Source organism: Trachypithecus francoisi, unplaced genomic scaffold, assembly GCF_009764315.1.
Source record: "Trachypithecus francoisi isolate TF-2019V2 unplaced genomic scaffold, Tfra_2.0 Lachesis_group10, whole genome shotgun sequence".
Taxonomy (NCBI): domain Eukaryota; kingdom Metazoa; phylum Chordata; class Mammalia; order Primates; family Cercopithecidae; genus Trachypithecus; species Trachypithecus francoisi.
The window spans coordinates 36767168-36787858 of NW_022681455.1; the positions used below are offsets into that span (position 1 = coordinate 36767168).

Here is a 20691-nt window from a genome sequence, read left to right on the forward strand (position 1 = left end):
GTCTTGCTATGTTACCCAGGCTTGTCTTGAACTCCTGGATTCAAGCCCATCTCAGCCTTCCAGAGTGTTGGTATTACAGGTGTGAGCCACCACACCTGACCTGAGGTGTCTGTTTCGACACCCTAGTGTTCCTGTCGGAGTGACCTGAAGAGGCCCAGCTTTCTTGGCTGTCCAGAGAGCCCTGCCCATGAGCCCCCTACCAGCTCACCCACCTGAGCTGCAGCAATCACCAGGAGACGGGCATGGGTTCTCGTGACTCAACAGAAACCAACACAGCCTCACAGCTCCCATTTTGGGTGGCCCCACTGTCTCTGGGCACTTGCTACAATGTATAATTACATGTTTCCTTATGTGATTATTGGATTAATGTCTGCCTCCCCTACTGGCATGTAAACTCCACGAGGTTGGGTGAAGGGTGAAGACTGCACGTTTGTTCCCTGCTGATTTCCCAGCATCTAGCACAGTGCCTGGTACATGACAGGGGTTCCCTAAACATCTGTGGATGAGATGCTAAATTTGGTATTTTAGGCACACCAGAGCCTCGTTGTGTAGGTTGTGTCGTGTGAGCGTCAATGCAGTCCTGTATAGTAGGCAGACATTTAAATACCCATTTTACAGATAAGGAAACTCAGGCTCAGACAGGTCAAGGATTGCCCAGGTTGATGGCGCTTTTTGGTCACAGAGTCAGGATTAGCAACCAGGTGTATGGTATCCACACTCCACAATCTACACTGAAATGATGATGAAGATGATAGCCAACATGTAATAAGAGTAGGCATATGTTAAAACAAAAAATCTAGCCTGGGCAACATGGCGAAACCCCATCTCCACCAAAAACACAAAAAATTAGCTGGGCATGGTGGTGCATGGTTGTGGTACCAGCTACTCGGGAGACTGAGGTGGAAGGATTGCTTGAGCCCAGGAGGCGGAGGCTGCAGTGAGCTGAAATCGTGCCACTCCACTCCAGCCTGGGTGAAAGAGTGAGATTCCATCTCAATTAAAAAACAAAAAAATCTGCCAGGCATGGTGACTCACACCTGTAATCCCAGCACTTTGGGAGGCAGAGGCAGGTGCACTGCTTGAGCTCAGGAGTTTGAGACCAGCTTGGACAACATGGTGAAACCAGTCTGTACTGGAAAAAAAAAAATTGCTGGGCTTGGTGGTAGGTGCCTGTAGTCCCAACTATATTCAGGAGGCGGAGATGGGAGGATCGCTTGAGCCTGGGAGGTCCAGGCTGCAGTGGGCTGTGATGGCGCCACGGCCACTGCACTGCAGCCTGGGTGACTGCGCGAGACCCTGTCCAAAAAAAGAGAAAGAAATCCCAGGAGCTCTTTGCATTCCACCCCTACCCCGTTTGTTTATGGCAATTAGGCTGGCAGGATGTATCCCTGGGATCTTGACTCCCCAGTCTGTTGGCCAGGAGTTGGGACCAGCTGCCTCTGCCTGCATCAACACCCTGCTTCCCTGCTGCCATCTGCTCCTCCACTGGGAACAATGAAAAGACAAGCTGCTGAGCTCCAGGCCTGGGCACCCGGGGCACCCATCTGGGTTTCCCTGGAATCCTTGGCACTTCCCATCCCCCTAGCCTTGGGAGTTTCCCACCACTGGGGATGCCAGACAGAGGGGAAAGAGGTGGGGCGGGTGGGGAGAGGAGGATCTGTGAGGCTGTGAAGAGGCAGACATTGCCAGGTGCAGCAGAGGAAGAGTGGAGAGGTTCACCAAGCCCCAGCCTGTGCAGGGCATCCCCCACTGCACAGAAGGCCTGGTTCCTGCTGACGGGACTGACCATGTTGATATGAATGCAGCCTCCCTCACTTGTGCTTGGGCGGGCCCAGAGCAGAAGGGAAAAAGAAAGGACATTTTCTCATCTCACCGATCATAGTCGCCGTTGCAGAGGGCTCTCACAGGAATGGAGAAAGTTTGCCAGACTGGATTTAGGGTGTTCTTCATGACCTCCGTTTTGTGGCAAATGGTGAACCTGGTGAGGAAGAAGAGAGGGAAGGCTGTCAGGCCCAAACCCAAGGGAGGTGAATGCAGGTCAACAGAGGAGTCAACTGGTTCACATCTCTGGTTCCCAGACGATGGAAATGATGGCTTCAAAAGGTGATGAGCTGCCCGTCACTAGCTGCAGCCAAGCTGATACTAGTCGGCCATCTGCTGGTGACGCTGCAGAAAGGGTTCCTGCACCAGGTAAGGACCTGGAGGTGGGGACAAATCCCAGGGTGTCAGGAGCCCTGGGTTCTAGCCCCTACTCTGGGGCCACCTCACTGTGTGACCTTGAGCAAGCTCTCCCCTCTCTGGGCCTCCAGCTCCTCACCTGTAAACCCAGGCAGTTACCCTCTATCAAAGATTCTCCATCTGCAATCCACAGAAGGATGAGCAGATAAACTTTAGGGGTCTGTGAATCCCGGAAACACTGGGAGAAATTAGGTGTATGGGTTGTTTGTGCCTGCTGCTCCCCTGGCCTGGAATATTCTCTCCCCCATTTCCATCTTTATGACTCACTCCTCACTACCTTCAAACGCCATCTCCACGAAACCTTCCCTGACTACCATGTCTAAAATTGACAGCTGCCTGGTCTCCTGCCTCTCACATCCCCTAGACTCCTCCCAGACTTTTTTTTTCTATTTCATTTGTCACCATTTGACATTTTGATATAGTCTATTTTTTCCTTATTTATTCTGCTCATGATCCATCACTAAAATGTAAGCTCCATAAGAGCAAGGATTTTTGTCTTTTTTGATCACTGGCACATCCCTAGTGCCTAGAACAGTGCCTGGCACTTCGTAGGTATTCAATAATTCTTTACAAATGAATCAATATATTTCTTGGGGGCGAGTTTCCATAGCTTTCACTGGTATGTCAGTCCAATGAAATTAAAGCCCCCGACTTAGATGAGCTCTAAGACCCTTTCTGCTTTTCCCATCTGAATCCATGAACCCGCTTTGCAAACTAAAAGTACAGAATTGACTTATCCCAGATGGGCCCTAATCGGGTGTCCCTGCCCATGCCCCACGCCATGCTTGCCTGGCCCCATCCTGGAAGCCAGCCCTGCCACATGGATGGGCAGCCACTACCAGGGCTGAGCCGGGGGCAGGGGCGTCTCTCTGAGATCTCCCACCACCAGCCCCAGCTACATCCCTGGTTGGAAAGGTCAGCTGAATAAGTGCCTGGGCTCCGCCCATACCCACACAGCCGGTGTCATTTCTTCTCTGGCAATTTTCAAGTCAAAATGTCATTCTGTCACTATGGCTTAGCATTTCTCTTCTCTGCTCCTTCTCACCCACCCACTGGAGTGTGGAGATGCATGTGGGAGACCTCCTCACACACCCCAGAGCTGGTGGCGAGGATGGGAATGGAGATGGGAGCAGGAGGGGCCGCAGCTGCCCAGGGCTGGGGCAGGCAGGTGAGGCAGGAAGAGGAGCCTGGGGCAGTGGGGGGAGGAGAGCTGGAGGGACAACAAGGAGTAGGAAATGGGTGGTCCTGGAGGGAGAGAGGATGATACTGTGCAGAAGCCCTGCTGGGCTCCAAATATTACCCTCCAACCATCACACAGACCCCTGTGGGCCCTCTGGAGCCTCCCACCTCTGGAACCACTGACTTCTCCCTTTCCCTCCTCTCGCTTGAGAGCCAAGCTTGACCAGGTGTTCTAAGTGCAGCTCCAGGGGCACAGCAGGTGCCCCCTTGCCTTCTCCCTCCTCCTGTGGCTGGTGTGACAGTTCCCTCTCCTGGCTCCCTCACTGACCTTCCTCCTAACTGGGGGTGTCTCTGCAGGCCTCCCAGTCTTCTCCCCGCAAACCCTCAGTGACCGCTCTGTTCTCACCAGCGCAGCCATTGCCTGGCCCACCTCTAGGCGGGCCTCCGGATCAGTTTCTTCAGTGTCACACGGGATCCCCGTCAGGGATCAGTGTCTCCTTGCCCCCGGAATGCTCCAGTTCACACTTGGAATGAAACTTGCCCCAAATAAACTCCCACGACCTCCCTGGTCTGATCGACCAGCTCCCCCGCTGCTCTGCAAGCACTCTGGGTTCCCTTGGCTCCACTGCCAGGGAGAGAGCTCTGACTTCGGTCCCCATCCAAGTGCGGCCGACCAGGTCCCCTCATTGTCCTTTTGCCCCCTTCCTCCCCTCCCCACTTCCTTCCCCTGCATTTCCACGGCACAGATCCAGGGTGGGAGCTGGTAGCACCTCCCACCTGTTCACCATGTCAGTCACAAGGCTCTCCCTTTCCCCGCACCCTCCCCACTCATCCTACACATCACTCTGCTAGAGCAATCTTTCCCAAACACCCTTTGCAGTGCACCCCTCTCCTGCCCGCAAATCCCTCTCCTCCTCCCAGCCGGCCTCAGCCAGACAAGCCCAGCCTGACCCTGGCTCTGCCTCTCTGGAGGGGGCCTGTGTGGATGCCCAGAACAATATGCAGGCCTTTTCCTCCCCCACATCAAGTCAAGTCAAAGTCAACAGAATTATTTAAAGAAATCCTTCTGGGAGTCCTTTGGTGAGACAAAGAATCCTTTTGTATGCAAATGATCATACCTAATTTCCCTTGTTTTGTACGTTCAGGAAAACTGATTTTTAAATCAGTTTTCCCTTGAACTGAAACACATCTCCTCCTCGCCACTCCCCTGCCCCCCCCCCACCCCCCCACACAATTTCAAGGGGAATTGGGGGGGTCTTTCTGCCCTCTGGGCACACTTGCTTTGCCCAAACGTTTCTCCCTTCTCTAGCCCTTTATTCTTCCCTGCTCCCCCTACCCGCAAGGCGGGGACGCATTTTCTTCCTCTCCTTCAAAACCCGCTTCCAAGTTTCCCTTCTCCAGCAGCGCTTCTCTAATTAACCTCCCTGGCCCCATCACTTCCTCATTCTGCAGAATCCAGCCGGTAAGTGGCCACAGCCCGCCAGAATTGTGGTGCTTAAAGAGACCGTGGCGACTCCGTAATCCGACTGGATGAGAAAACAGGCCCAGAGAGGGGTCTTCACTTGCCCAGGGTCACACAACAGGCTGCTGGGGAGGACCTAGGTCCCCAGACCTTCCACTCAGAATCTGTCTCCCGGCATATATTGCTGACCTACATTTGCCAACATGTTGTGTACGCTTCCATCTTATTGTGGGTGGCTTCTAGATTAGGGAGAAGAGAGGAGGAAACAGGGGCTTCAAAGTCTGGATTTTCAAATGAAGCCTATGTGGGGCCAGGCAGGGGAAAGGGTCCAGACTGGCCCTGTTGTGTGGGCAGTAGTAGGGGCCAGGCTGCGGGCTGCTCAGAGGGCTGTGGGGACAGGAGGCTGGGCTTGGAGATAGGAGCTGATTTGTATAGAATGAAGGAGCTATCAGAGGTTTCCCATGAGGGACTGGTCCCCTATTCCTGCCCTGTTTTTGCCTAGTCCCCCTACCCTCCAAATACCTAGCCCCCACCCCTCAGTACTATGCTGAGACCCACAGAATGGCACCACCAGCTTAGAGGCTGCCCCGACCTTCCACTGACCACACCTAGGTGCCCAGGGCACTACCCTGGGGTCCTGGACTTCCACCTGGAGCCCTTGCCCTCTCTAGAGCAGGAGATGGGCCCAAGCCACCCTGCCCGGTAAGTCACCACCACCCGTCCATCCTTGACTCCAGAAGGGACAAGAAGGCACAGTGCACAAGTGCCACCAGAAAACTCACGTTCCATCCTCATTGCTTCTATAGAATACCAAGAAGGGGTCAGATTTCCCAAAGAAATCTTTCTTGTCCAGCTTGTTGGCACAGAACTGCATGGTGGCAACATCCTGGTGGGAGGGAGGGAGAACAGGGTGTGAGGCAGGAGAAGGTGGAAGCACAGCTCCCGGAACCTGGCAAGCACGAGGAGTCCAGGCACCAGCCCTGGTTGGAATGCACTGACTAAGTGCCAGGCCCTTATTCCATCCTCAGACAGCCCCCCAGCAGGCCTAGCAGACCACTTGGGTGGGGAAGCATGTGGAGTCCACAGCTGCCTCAGTTTGAATCCTAGCTCTGCCACTTTCTCTGTGTGAACTAGGGCAAGGTAGGTGACCTCTTGGAGCATCAGTTTCCCCTCTGGAACATGGGGCTGATGATAGCACACATCTTGCGGGGTTGTCATGAGGACTAAATGAGATCAAGGGTGTGACGTACTTGGCAGAGTGAGGCACGTGGCAACCCCTTGATGTGAACACACATGGTTTCATTACACTTTCACTGAGTGGCTCAGAAAGGTGACAGAGCAAACCCAAGGCCAGTGTGAGCTTGATCTGCAAGCCCCAAAGCCCTCTCTCTGGCCACATTGCCTCACCGCTTCACACTCATATGTGGTTCCTGGAGGAAGTTCGAGTTTCAGCATCACTTTCACGCCCACCAGCTCATAGGAGGCTCACCCAGTGCTCTCAGGTAGATACAGTGAGGTCTGTGGCCCATTTCACAGCTAAGAAGCCAAAGGCTCAGAGCAGGGAGTGGCTTCCCCAAGTACACCAAGCAGAACCCACCTGCTGAGTCCCCAGCCCTGCTCCCTGCCCCAGCTGACCCAACACACAGAGAAGGTGTCCAGGCCCTGGTGCGGATCTCTGGACCTCTCAGCCCCTCAGCTTGCTGGGGCCAGTGGGTCATTGGGAAGAGACGTCCTTGTCATCCCCTTCACCCCTCCCGTGTGGCCTCTGCAATTTGAAAACTCTGCATCCTGACAAATCGGCTTCAAACCGGCTAAGCTCAGGGCTCTGGTGTCCAGACGCCAGGACTTGCCCTGCTCTTGGGGTCACTCTGTTCCCTCACACATCCCCCTTCCTCTTAATGAGGGGGAGTGTCTTGAGAAGGCTGACCCATAGCCCAGTGAGGACCAAAACAGTGGCAGAGAAGAAGACGTAGCTCCCATGAGGTCAAAGGTCTCAGTGACAAGATTGAGTGGTGGCTACGGTGGTTAGGAATATGGCTGCTGGAGCCAGGCTGCCTGCTTCAGTCCCAGTCCCATTCCTCCTTAGCTGCATGACTCAAGGCAAGTTATTCACCCTCTCTGTGCTCAGTTTCCCTACCTGTAAAACGAGGGTAATGGCAGTGCCTATCTTATAGGCTCATGAGGAAAAAATGAGTTCATAGGAGTACAGCGCTGTGTGCGTGTGAGCTATTATTATTTGAACACCTGTTCCCCCACCCAGTCACAGTGTGTGTGACCTCTGTCCCTGCCCCACTCCCACCTCCAACACCTCACATGCCTTCCCTCAGGGACATCTGATGACAACAAACACAGTCTCCCTTCATTCATTCACTCACTCACTCATTCAACATTTATTAGATGCCGTCTGTGTAGGACAGTCACTGAGCTCAGCACTTTATACCCCTTATCATATCTAGTCCTCAAAATAATCCTTTGTTACTTTTTACAAATGAGGAAGCTGGAGGTTGGAGAAGTTAGGTGACTTGCCCGAGACCACCAGCTGGTAACTGGTAAAGCAGAAAATGTACACATAAATAAACTACTTCCAAAGTCATGCCTCTTCCAGTATACCACTCTGCCCCTCTGAGAGAGAAAAAATTACATTTCACCACTTCCCTGCTTTCTTTAGAATCTGCTGATTCTTCAGACTCTGGACTTGTGTGGGCAGGGAGGGGCTGCATTCCTGTTACCCTGGGATGAGGAAGAGGCTGTAAGGACAGGTGGTGCTAGAGACAGAATGACCTGCCCAAGGAGATGCCAGGTAATGATGGCTTGTATTATGCCTCTCATCATCGCCCACCAGACAGGAAGAAGGAAGCTGGATTGGGGGCTTCCAAGGCCCCAGAAGCTCCAAGAATCCCTGAGCCTCCAGAGAAATCTAGGACCTCAGGCCTGGAATAAAAGAACAGCTGACTTACTGAACACTTACTAGATGCTAGGACCTGTGTTAAGCCTTCATACTTTATACAACCATACAAAATAACTCTTGTTTCCCTATTTTACAGACGAAGAAACTGAGGTTTTTAGAGGTTAAATCATATACCCAAAGTCCTACAGTGTGTAACTCAGAGAGTCAGATTTCAGAGTTTTCACTCTTACCCCTCCAGAAAAATCTCTAGGCTTCTAAAGCAGCAGGGCAGGCACACCCTCCTCAGGAGAAAATTCTAATCCCGTCCCATGCTGGATGGAAGTACTTTAAATGTCCCCCTAGAGAGCCCCATCCATGGCCTGGGAAAGGAACGTGGCCCAGGACTTGATGGGCGACTCGCTGGCTATATAAATTGGGGGGCCCAGTGCAAAGGGAAAACGAGGGGCCCTCTGTTCAAAAACAATCAGGAGATTCAAGATAGTGACAGTAGAGCATTAAACCAAGCACAGGTCCCCGTGTGACTACACAGGCCGCGCGCCTGTGAAGCTGGCCCTGTCTCCTTCCCACAGAGGTGACCCACAGTGGCATCAGAAAAGCACCAAGAGGCCCAGATTGTGACCAGGAGAGCAGCGGGGATGGCCCCAGCAAGGAACTCAGAGCTTAGAGCTCCAGTCCTGGCTCTGCATAGCCTTGAGCAGGTCACCCGAGCTCTCAGAGCCTCAGTCTCTTCGTCTGTGGAGTGCGGAATGGGACGACCATCACGATCCTCTTAAGTTGAGCAGTTGATGCCACGTGGGGAACACTGAAATAGCCATCTCTTGTGGGGAGCACTGACACTCAGGGGACAGTGAGGAAAGCCAGGATCCCCCCCAGCCTTCCCAGCCCTGGCCAGGGTTTGTGACCTCGCACGAATCTGGAGGTCGCCTGAGTGACAATCTTGCCTGAATAAACACAGGCAAGCCACCGAGGACCTGTTCAGCCTGCACAGGTTGACTATAAAATGCATACACTGGAAACAAACAAAACAGAGGCCACAAAACCCAGAGGCAACAGTCTTAGTTTTGCTTCCTAGGAAGCCCTCAGTCCCTGTGAGATCAGGAATGGGGGAGAAATATTAGAAAAGAATAAAAGAACTTGACAGGCCGTAAGTTCCAGGGACGTTCAGTGCTCTCCTGGGAGGGCTGCTGTCTCAGCCTAGCACCCGATGGCGAAAAACAGCACAAAGAGCCGGGCGCGGCGGCTCACGCCTGTCATCCCGGCACTTTGGGGGGCCGAGGCGGATGGATCCCCTGATGAGCTCAGGAGTTTGAGACCAGCCTGGCCAATATGGCAAAACCCTGTCTCTACTAAAAATACAAAAATTAGCCGGGTGTGGTGGCTCATGCCTGTAGTCCCAGCTACTCGGGAGGCTGAGGCAGGAGAATCGTTGGAACTTGGGAGGTGGAGGTTGCAGTGAGCCGAGATCGCGCCACTACACTCCAGCCTGGGCAACAAGAGGGAGACTGTCTCAAATAATAAAATGAAAACACACACACACACACAAAACGGCACAAAGGAGCCAAGGGCCACCTGGTTGGAATCCTAGCTCTGCCACCTCCCCGCTGAGCAGCCCCCGGTGGGTAACTTAACCTCTCTGAGGCTGGGTAACGTAGAAGAATAGCGCCCCCTTGTAAGCCTGTGGAGAAGGCGAAAGGAGATGGCCTGTGTCACATCCTGGTCCACAGTGCCTCACACAGAGCAGGAGGTAACACTTGCAGAGTGCCACCTCATACTGGGGTGAACCGCATGAAACTGCCAATAATCAGCTGTTGTTTGCCTATGAAAATGGCAATATCACACGGGTCTACCCACAAAGACACACAGCGGGGAGCAACACACACTGGGGCCCATCGGATGGTGGAGGGTGGGAAGAAGGAGAGGATCAGGAAAAATAACTACTGGGTACTAGGCTTAACACCTGGGTGATGAAATAATCTGCACAACAAACCCCCGTAACACAAGTTAACCTACATAACAAACCTGTACATATACCCCTGAACTTGCAATAAAAGTAAAAAAAAAAAAAAAAAAAAATGGTTCTACCTAGTACATGCTATAGTAGGTAGATATAATGTTATATGTATTAATTCACTGAATCCTTTCAATAACCCTATGAGGGAGGCACTGTTGTTATTCCTTTTTTGTTTTTCAGACAAGGTCTCTCTCTCTCTCTCTGTCACCCAGGCTGGAGTGCAGTGGTGTGATCTCTGCTCACCACAGCCTCAACCTCCTGGGCTCAAGCGATCCCCCTGCCTTAGCCTCCTGAGAAGATGTGTGCCACCATGCCCCATGCCCAGCTAGATTTTTAAATTTTTTTGCAGAGACAGGGTCTTGTTATGTTGCCCAGGCTGGTCTTGAACTCCTGAGGTCACGCAATCTGCCCACTTCAGCCTCCCAAAGTGCTGGAATTATAGACGTGAGCCACCGCACCTGGCTATTATTCCCATTTTAAAGATGAGGAAACCAAAGCACAGAGAGGCTAACACCCTTGCTTGAAGTCACACAGCTAGTAAGAGGCGCTGAGATGGGAACAAGACAGTCTGGCTCCAAAGATTAATAACTGAGATTCCAAATGATGACCTCAAATCATCAAGATAAGTTTAATTACATTCTAACCTCTGTTTGAGAAGTCAGAGAAGTGTGAAATCCGTTTTAGAAAGGCCTCTGTGCAAACTAGTTAAAATTAAAAAAAAAAAAAAGACTGGCTCTGAAACTCAGCTAACTGGAAAAATTCGCCAGTGTGCCACACTTTCTCCCCCTAACCCTGATGGCAGATAAGTGAGGCATTGCTGGGGGTTGGTGGCTGATTTTGTTCCTTAGCCTTATCTGCCCTCCCTAACACAATCTAGACTCAGGAACATTTACCAAAAGCCTACTATGATCATCTGTGTTGTTGTAGAATCTGTGGGGGATAAAACAGACCTTCAGAGAAATTTCTAGACTGAAACGAAGGCAAACTTCCTCCCTCATGGGTACCCATGCCACAAGGAAGTCCTTGAGACCAAGAGTATGTAACTAACCGCCTGGGGGCTGCGCTTTGGAAGGTCGCTCTGCCTTTCATCAACAGTCATAGAAACAAGTGGGAGCTTGTGAATAGTTCAACCCCTTGATATAGATGTGAACCCAAGAAGAGGCTGGAGAAAGTGGCAATAAGATGGACAGGACAAGCAGGATAACAGACCAGCAAATTCTGGCTGAGAGTCAGAGGTTCAGCTGTTTGACAGCCTCAGCCTGAGAGCCATGCTCTCTGATCTCATGAAACGCCATCCCCTTGGCCAGGCATCATGGCGCACAACTGTAGTCTCAGCACTTTGGGAGGCCGAGGTGGGAGGATCGCCTGAGCCCAGGATTTCAAGACCGGCCTGGACAACATGGTGAAACCCCATCTCTACTAAAAATACATAAAAATAGCCAGGTGTGGTGGTGTGCGCCTGTAGTCCCAGCTACTCAGGAGGCTGAGGTGGAAGGATTGAGCCCGAGAGGTGGAGGCTGCAGTGAGCCATGATCAGGCCACTGCACTCCAGCCTGGGCGACTCCATCTCAAAAACAAAGAGAGAGAGAGAGAGAGGGGAAAAAAAGAAAGAAAAAGAAAAAAAGAAACTCCATTCCCACCAGAAGCATCACTGGAATCAATCACAGAGAAGATAAAGCAGCTCCTGCAATATATAATTTCCTGCAATTTCTGTCTTTCACCCTATCTTTTTAAAAAACATATTAAGTTCTTTGAAAACATCAGGATTGCCTCCATTTGCATCTCTCCGCATGTTAATGGGGCTGCTGGGGAGACAATAGCAAACAGCCTTGCTCTCCAGGGCGGCCTGGCCTGCTCTGGCACCTTAGCCATCCCTGCCCTGAAGAGGGCTGTGAAGGTTAGAGGTCAGGCCAGGGGGTAGGGGGGAGTTAGCAGGTGAGCTGAAGGCTGGGGACAGGGCAGCAACCCCCAGCAGGAGGAGAACAGAAGAAGGCTGTTGGGTCTCACTGGCAGCTTCCAGATTCAGAACAAGTATGAGGTGAGTGTCAAATTTAAAGGGGGCCCAAAACCTCAGTCATCAAAAAAAAAATTTTAATGTGACATTGAAAAAATCAAAATCAATGCAAAAGCTATATCAAAATTTTAAATGAAGACATTTTATAAGTGAAGCAGAGGCATAGAAAAGGCCAGGGTCGGCCGGGCGCGGTGGCTCAAGCCTGTAATCCCAGCACTTTGGGAGGCCGAGACGGGCGGATCACGAGGTCAGGAGATCAAGACCATCCTGGCTAATACGGTGAAACCCTGTCTCTACTAAAAAATACAAAAAACTAGCCGGGCGACGAGGCGGGCGCCTGTAGTCCCAGCTACTCGGGAGGCTGAGACAGGAGAATGGCGTGAACCCGGGAGGCGGAGCTTGCAGTGAGCTGAGAGCCGGCCACTGCACTCCAGCCTGGGTGGCAGAGCAAGACTCCGTCTCAAAAAAAAAAAAAAAAAAAGAAAAAGAAAAGGCCAGGGTCACACAGGGAGTAAGCAGTGGCTTTTGGTCTGGATCCAAAGCCTAAGTTCTTAATCACCGTGCCCTACAACTTACATGCCCTAAGAAGCACCTTTAAAGCCAGGAACAGTGGCTCATACCTGGAATCCGAGCTACTCAGAAGGCTGAGACGGTAGTATGACTTGAGGCCAGGAGTTTGAGACCAGCCTGGGCAACATAGTGAGACCTCCATCTCTAAAAAAATAACAATTTAAAAAATTTAGGCCGGGCGCTGTGGCTCACGCCTGTAATCCCAGCACTTTGGGAGGCCGAGGTGGGCGGATCACTTGAGGTCAGGAGTTCAAAACCAGCTCGGGCCAACATGGTGAAACCCCGTCTCTACTAAAAATACAAAAATTAGCCAGGTGTGGTGATGTACACCTATAATCCCAGATACTCGGGAAGCTGAGGCAGGAGAACTGCTTTAACACAGGAGGTGGAGGTTGCAGTGAGCCAAGACCGTGCCACTGCACTCCAGCCTGGGTGACAGAGCAAGACTCCATCTCAAAAAAAAAAAAAAAAAAAAAAATTAAAAAGAAGAGCTTTTAGATAGATGGCTGGGGCCACAGTACATTTATTGTCTTCTCCTTAAAATGTGCTGGATTTTCCAAATCTCCTAGAATTAACATATTATCTTTTTTAGTCAGAAAAAAATAAGACATCAATGAAAAAGAAAAGGAATCATTAGTCACAACTCTGAAATTCAGCACTCCAGCAGGAGGAAACACACCAGGAGCTGGGGGTGATTCTGTGAGTAGGACCCTCTAGGAAGAAGAGGCTGGAGCTGGGCTCATGCGATAGGACGGCAGAAGCAGGAAACCTGGGACGTCAGTGAACACCCCACAGGCTGGAGGTTATTCATACACAGATGGTGGGCACAGAAGCTGGTCTAAGAGGCTGGGCCTGTCTTTATGCATTGACTGTAATAACCATGTTGAGGCCAAGCTGGCTTTTCTTTGTTTATTAATGACGGACTTCCCAAACAATCCAATCAGTTGTGCATCTGTTGATTTGGTCATTCAGAGGCTAAAAACCCCAGATTGACCGTTTTCCCTCCCACCCATTGAGCCTGTGTTTCTGGGATACTAACCAAAATCCTTCAACTGAAGTTCAAAAGAAAAACAGGACGATTTGGATATGAGGATGTTCACTATAGTATTGTTTATATTGTTTCCTAAAAAGAACAGCTTTGATAAATTATAGCCCCATCCATACAATAGAGAAATAATATGCAGCTATCAACTACATGTTTTCTAAAAATGTATAATGATATAGGAAAAGGCAGGCTATAAAACTAGATACTATATTACATCAATGATAAGAAAAATTACGTACATGGACACTCAAAGAAAGCCTTGGAGGAAGCACATCAAAACGTCAACAGTGATTATCTCTGAGTGATTTTTCCATGCTACTTATATTTTTCTATATTTTCCGACTCTTTCATAATGAACACGTTATTTTTTTTAGCATCAGGAAAAAATGTTTTTGTTTTGCTTTGGTTTTTAAGGCCAGATAAATTATTTCTAAGACCAAAAAATTTCAAACTAACCTTAAGAAGGGTGATGTTTGAATGCTGGTTACACAGGATGCTCATATCGGTTCCAGTCACAACACACGTCTCTCCTATGTATCAACCTGCTTACTTCTGAGTCTCAAAGAACCTTCACCACCTCCCCCACTTAACCTGACTTTTCCTTCTCATCTCTCTTTCTCCATGGCTCTTCCCTCTTCCCTCATCTCTCAGGTACAGAAACTGGCCTCTCCCTGAAGCTTGTCTTTGGAACAGTGAAAGTTTTGATTGTGTTGGGATCCAGGCTGCTAAGTTCCCCAGCTCTGAGGTCCCACACAATCTGGCCCCGACTCCCACCATCAGCACCTACAGTCTCATCTTTCTGACTCATCATCCATCACTCCTGCCCCAGGGCCTTTGCACAGGCTGTTCTGTCTGCCTGGACCAATCTTCCCCAGGTAACTGGAAGGGCTCATTCTCCCACCTGTCTCTATATATTGGCATATTACATAGTATCTATACATTTTCTTTCAGGATAGTCAAGAGTCTGATCAAATAGTTGTTGTAAGAAGAGGTACTGGATCTACCAGGGCTAAGGACCACTGCTCTAATGTGATTGCTGGTTGGCATTTCCATCTCTCACACTAAATTAAAAATTCTGGGAGAGCAGGGACTCAGTCAAAGCATATTTTCTGAACTGAAATGAAAGAATACATGAGCACGCTGGTGACATCTAAGGGGTGGCGAGGCCCCCAGGGGCAGTTATGGTGTGAAGTTCTAACTCCTTTTGCTTGAGAGAGGTGAGGCACACTCCATCACTGCCTCCTCCATGACCACCACCACTATCCTGGCTGGGATGGCCAGTTGGGTGGAGGGACCTGACTAGGAGGTGGTATGGACATATTATCCTGAGCTGGAAAGTCCTGACTCCAGAGCAACGCAGGTCTGGGTGGCTGACAGGTCTCTAGGGGGAACCAAGGGGCTGGGAAGTGAAGGGCAAAGAGCTATCCAACCCTCTGTATTGACAACAAGCCCTACTTTTTTTTTTTTTTGGACAAGGTCTCACTCCGTTCCCTAGGCTTCAGTGCAGTGGTGCAATCATGGTTCACTGCAGCTATGACCTCCCAAGCTCAAGTGACCCTCCTGCCCCAGCCTTCTGAGTAGCTGGGACCACAGGCACGCACCACCACGCCCTGCTAATTAAAAAAAATTTTTTTTGTAGAGATGATCAGGGGGTTCTCACTGCGATGTCCAGGCTGGTATCGAACTCTTGAGCTCAAGCTATTCTCCTGCCTTGCTCGGCCTCTCAATGTGCTGGGATTATAGGCGTGAACTCCAGCCTCCACTGCTCAAAGCCAGCCTGCCTGTTGAGGGCAATAGCCCCACAAGGAACAGAAGGTCGGTGACTGTTCCCTGTACTGTGAGGGCTGGAGGCTCCAAGGGTGAGGGAAAGACTGAGGATTAGGAGTCCAAGGCCTGAGCTAGAATCCCAGCAATCTTAGGCAGGCCACTAACTTCTCTGCATCCATAAAACAGGGCCACTCACACCTACCCAGCCCCCTAGCCCTGCGGTCAGAATCAAATAAGACTAAATAGGCCGGGCGCGGTGGCTCAAGCCTGTAATCCCAGCACTTTGGGAGGCCGAGACGGGCGGATCACGAGGTCAGGAGATCGAGACCATCCTGGCTAACACGGTGAAACCCCGTCTCTACTAAAAATACAAAAACTAGCCGGGCGAGGTGGCGGGCGCCTGTAGTCCCAGCTCCTCGGGAGGCTGAGGCAGGAGAATGGCGTAAACCCGGGAGGCGGAGCTTGCAGTGAGCTGAGATCTGGCCACTGCACTCCAGTCCGGGCGACAGAGCGAGACTCCGTCTCAAAAAAAAAAAAAAAAAAAAAAAAAAAAAGACTAAATAAGAGAGTCTCGGTAAACAAATGTTGGCCAGTATTACAGGCAGTAACAATCGCTTTACTGCTGAGCAGAACTGAACCTTGGGTGATTCAGAAGGCCTTTCGGGAGACCAGCCTCATCATTGCCAACATCAAGTACCATTCGATAGTATTTGGATCAAATTCTGATTGTGGGAACTTCTTTGGCATTTAAATTCCAGATGAACAAGGCTTTTCTATAACCTGTCAAACTATGCTGGTGACACGCTGGAGTCCACTGTCATCCTTTGCTGGTTCCCATCCGCCCACGCCGTCCCCATGGATGGAGAGAGGGTTTGTCTACTTCGGCAAAATGTATTCATTTGAGCAGGAAGCCCTGCTCTGGTGAAAAATCATCTCTCAGACCCCACCCTCTTCCTTTGATCCTCCCACTGAATGCTGAGCTGGAAAGACGAAGCAAAGCTGTTCAGATGTAATTATTTTAATTCAGCCAGATGCTGGGAATTAGTCTCTTTTCCTTGCAAGGATTCCAGGGAGAGACAGAACTCAGCTAAAGATGCCCCAGAAGAAAAGGAGCTGACAATCTCAGGAGGAAGGGAGGGCGCTCCCTGCCTCCGACATAGACCCCTTGTGCTGGAACAGCTTAAATCAAGAAAACTGCTGCCATCCCTGGGTGAAGGAGTAGGGAGGACTGGGGAAGAAGGAGGAAGAGGGAGGGTTTAATACCTGATAGGTATTAAACCTAAGACTGCTTACCAGCCCCTGGAATGCTAGACCAGTAACGGCCCCCAGCATTGTCTAGAGCGTTAGAATTTCCAAAGCGCTTTCATGTATGTGACTTTATTTGGTTATAAACTAGGAAGGAAGTCACCAGCTGGGCTAGAAGCTTGGGGAAACACTGAATTTAGGTTCAAAGAATTCAGATGCACCCTTTCCTAGGCATCTGTTAGACACACTCACATTCATGAACTCCTTTAACCCTATCAGCGCCAAGCTGCAGGTGGAGAACGGAGGCTCTGGGAGCTGCCACTGCTCTCTTCCACAGGGTAACTGAATTCTCTCCCTTGTCTGAACTCCAGTGGCATCCAGATCCTCAGCGGACATATGTGTTTTGTCCATGACCTGGTGCTGAACACAAGGTCTGTGCTTTCTAAGCATTCAGTCACATATTCGTGATGGAGCCTTAGGAACGCCTACTGCACCCCGAGTCCTGCCCCGGGTGTACACATTGGGTGGGGTTCATTCCCGCTGCCAAGTGCCTTCAGATCCACTGAGATAAACAGATACGCAGAGCAACCAGGGTGAGCAGTTGCATATGAATTTCTTTGGTCATCTCTATACTGCCCTGTACTATTGATACTGTGTTCATGTGTCTTATTCTTCCACTGGAAGTCCTTGGAAACAGAGTTTGTAACACCACAGCCCAGTAGTTAAAGACCTTGGCTCTATAAGCAAACTGCCAAGTTTCAAATCTCTTCTACTCAGGGGCTGTTTGACCCTGGACAGGTCACTTAACCTCTCTGTACTTCGGTTTCCTTATCTATAAAAGTGAGGAAAATTAATGAGGACCATAATTCATCAGATATTATAACACATCATACTACACACTACATTATGTATTATAATACCTTAGATAAGTAAGTCAATACATGTAAACCGCTTAGCACAGTGTATGGCCCAAAATAATGACTCAATTAATGTTCTCTAACACTGTTATATCTCTATACCAGCAGCTCTCAAAGTATGGACCAGGAATCCCGGGGGATCTTTGGGGTCCAAACGATTTTCATAATAATGCAAAGATGAAGAGTTTTCCAGAGGTTATCCGACAGGGATTTCACAATAGATTGACTACAGAAGCAGCCATGAGAACCTGGATGTCTTCCATTAAGTCAGACATTAAGGAGATTTGCAAAAATGTAAAACATGGCCACTCTTCTCATTAAATGATTATTGTAAGTTATTGTTGTTTTTCAAAATGTGTTATTTTATTTATTTATTTTTTGAGACGGAGTCTTGCTCTGTCACCGAGGCTGGAGTGCAGAGGCTGCAGTGAGCTGAGGCTGCAATCTCATGAGCCACTGCACCCGACCTCAAAATATATGTTATTTATGTTGACCCATAATGGGTTCAACTATTGTTATTTTTAAAGGAATTAATACATACATTTTTTAAAAATCTGTTTAAATTTCTAGTAGGGTAAATATTGATCGACAGCTGATCCGTAGCACTGACCTCCCAGGAAGGTAGGAAAATCTTGTTTCTCCTGGTCATCCCTCCCAGCCCCGTGGGAAGCTGTGTTCCCAGGGTAGCCCAGGCTTTGTTTGCGCTTGCACCCTGCCCCTCCCTGCGTCTGTCCCAGCCTCCTCCTCTTCTCTCCAAGCTCCACCACTTTCCCACTTTTATAGCCACTCTTAGTAACCTAAGATAGCAGCGGTTTCGGGGCTGAGCCCAGATCTTAGAATCAAGCTGACCTGGAGTAGAATCTTGGCTCTGCTGCTTGTCTTCCTTGAACAGGTGACTTTGCCTCTCTGAGCCTCAATTTCCCCATCCATAGAATGGGAGTAACATTTTAGTACCTACTTCTTAGGATGATTGTCAAGAGCAGCTATAACTTATGTAAAGTGCCTATTTCTTGACAAATACTGACCATCACCATTATGATACTTTATCATTAGCTAATCATGAGGTCCCCTGAGCCCCTTCTTGGTGTGCTCAGCTGTCCCCATCTCCTGATCCCCAACAGTCCTACAGAAAAAGCAAGACCAAGGCTGCCTGCTACTGCAGACTTCTTCCCAACATACGCACGCGCACAGACACACTCCATTCGCCCCATGCAGGGCGTCACCCTACTCCAGAGATGAAAGTGAAAAATGACAGCTAAATGTCAAGCACCCAGGCTTCCTTCAAGACTGAAAAGGTCTTTGCTGCCACAGTGTTGGTGCCAAGGCAGTCTCGGCTCAAGGACACGTGAGTGGCGGCCGTGATGGGGAGGGGAGGGAGCCCTGGCATGGGAGCCAGGGGACGGAGCTCAGCTGGGCTCTGCTGCTGACTGTGGGTGAGTTCCTTCTCCTCTCTGGGCCTCAGTCTGCTCAGCTATAAAAAGGGAAAACACCCACTAGCTCCGATGTTGCAGAATTCTATGACAGCCAGGTCAGCCTCAGGAGCCCTGTCTACCCTTGGTTCCCTCCAGGGGCTCAGGGAGGCCAACCTGCACTCCGTCACCGCCCATCCCAACCACGTCCTGTGCTGGAGTCCTCTGCCACTCACCCTACAGTTGCTGAGCTCCTCAGCGGACAGGATGATGGTGCCACATTTCTTTCCTGGGACACCACTGGGAGAGGAGAAGATGAAAGAATGGAAAGCCAGACAAAGACAGAGCCATAAACCTGATACTCCCTCAATCAGCCCCTGCCCAGCCTCCCCCTCCCGCTACCATCCAGCAGATCTGCCCCAAAGCCCCTGAGAAGACAGAGTCTCCCGAAATCCTTGTGGCAGTGTGGCCTAGTGCACTGCTTCCTGGGGCCGGGTCCCCAAGCCTGGAGCTGCCCCACCCCCTGCTCCCCGAGAGCCCACCAGGAAGGGTAGTGCCTGCAGTGAAAGTCCTAGAATTGGAAAAGCATCCAGACTCACCCGGAGGCTTCCAGACCAGTGGTTCTCAAACTTTCCATCCAAAGACCACTTCTGTGGGCAAAAGACCTCATGGGCTAGCCACCCCACCTCACACCCAGCTGACCCCCAGAGTCCCAGGACAGTCCAGCTCTGAGCCACTCTGATGTGTCGTGGGAGGCAGGAAGGCAGAAGGGCTGGTGGACCCTCGCTGGTAGCTTGCCCAGGCTCTTTCCCATGGCTACGTCCCCTTGAGTGCCTTGGCTGGGGTCTCCCTGGGAGTGAGAGATCCCAGCCGACCATGCAGCTCCCCAGTGAAATGGGCAACCAGGTCAAGGTCCGTGAAGTCGGTCCACCCCAGCACATCCCTCCAGGAGGGCAAGTTCTTCAGCTGGGGCTCCACCCAGGGGACCTGAACCACCTCTTCCCCTGGTTAGATGGGCTTTGGGCACCAGCCCACTCCGATGTTTGGGACTAAGCCAGAGGTGGGGGAGGGGCCACTGGGAGAGAGAGGAAAATGTCGGATTGTCCAGTAGCTCCGTGACTTTGGGCTCATTCCTGTACCTCTGAGCCTCAGTTTTCTCCGCTATATAATGAGTGTGACTGTATATACCCACACAGTGCCTGGCACAGAGAAGGTCTGCAGTGAGCAGCATCCCCCTCCCCGCACCCTTTGCTTCACAATTGTGCAATGCTGGTAAAATCCAGCCTCACACCTCAGGCCAGCCACAGGGCCACCAGCATGCTGTCTGTGGAACACACTTTGAGAACCACTGATGGAGCTCTTCCCAGCACCAGCTCTTGGAGGGAGAGGCTCTCAAATAGAGGAGGCAGGGGAGGAAGGGAAGCTGGCCCTGGGGCGTTGACAGGACAGCCCAGATTTCTCCAAATCAGGTGAGCAGAGCAGGGGCCACATCTGGGGCATCCCCTGCCACGGACAGGGGACAGTGCCTGCCAGCTTGTCCCTCTAGACTTGGGCAGCTGAGCTGAGTGCCTCAAAGCCCTTCCCCACCCCCTGGTCCAGTCCTTCATGGTAGTAAAGACATGATTTGTTTGCCCAGGGAGATAGAATCCTCCACGCCAGCCTCCTCCGCCCCATGTTTCTCCATCTGTTCCTCTCTTTGCCTCTGAGTCCTTCTTCTATTTCCGATCCTTCTTTCCCTCCTCTCCAGCCCCAACCTGCTCCCACCTTCTTGGCCTTCCTTTCTCTCTCCCTCCCTGTCTCTGTATCTCTGTCTGCCTCCCGCTGCCTCCCCAGTTGCTGCTTCTCTACTCTCCGGGTGAATTAGCATTCATGCTCTCCCTGGGCTGTGAGCATCCCCGGCCCCCTGGAGGCCCCTTCCCCACCTGC

At 50.9% G+C, this 20691-nt stretch overlaps 1 protein-coding gene across 7 annotated transcripts in view; it reads right to left on the minus strand.

Moving 5' to 3' along the window:
- CPNE5 (copine 5) overlaps positions 1 to 20691 on the minus strand; it is a 97584-nt gene that overhangs the window by 32421 nt on the left and 44472 nt on the right. For 3 of the 7 annotated variants that reach the window (XM_033216994.1, XM_033216992.1, XM_033216991.1), the window contains exons 8-11: positions 19365 to 19415; positions 19002 to 19065; positions 5662 to 5765; positions 1874 to 1978 (exon numbers count right to left, since the gene is read on the minus strand). In XM_033216994.1, coding sequence (XP_033072885.1) covers positions 1874 to 1978; positions 5662 to 5765; positions 19002 to 19065; positions 19365 to 19415 — 324 coding nt within the window. The remainder of the gene's footprint in view (positions 1 to 1873; positions 1979 to 5661; positions 5766 to 19001; positions 19066 to 19364; positions 19416 to 20691) is intronic. The other 4 variants (XM_033216995.1, XM_033216993.1, XR_004438694.1 and 1 more) reach the window with 2 other exon arrangements.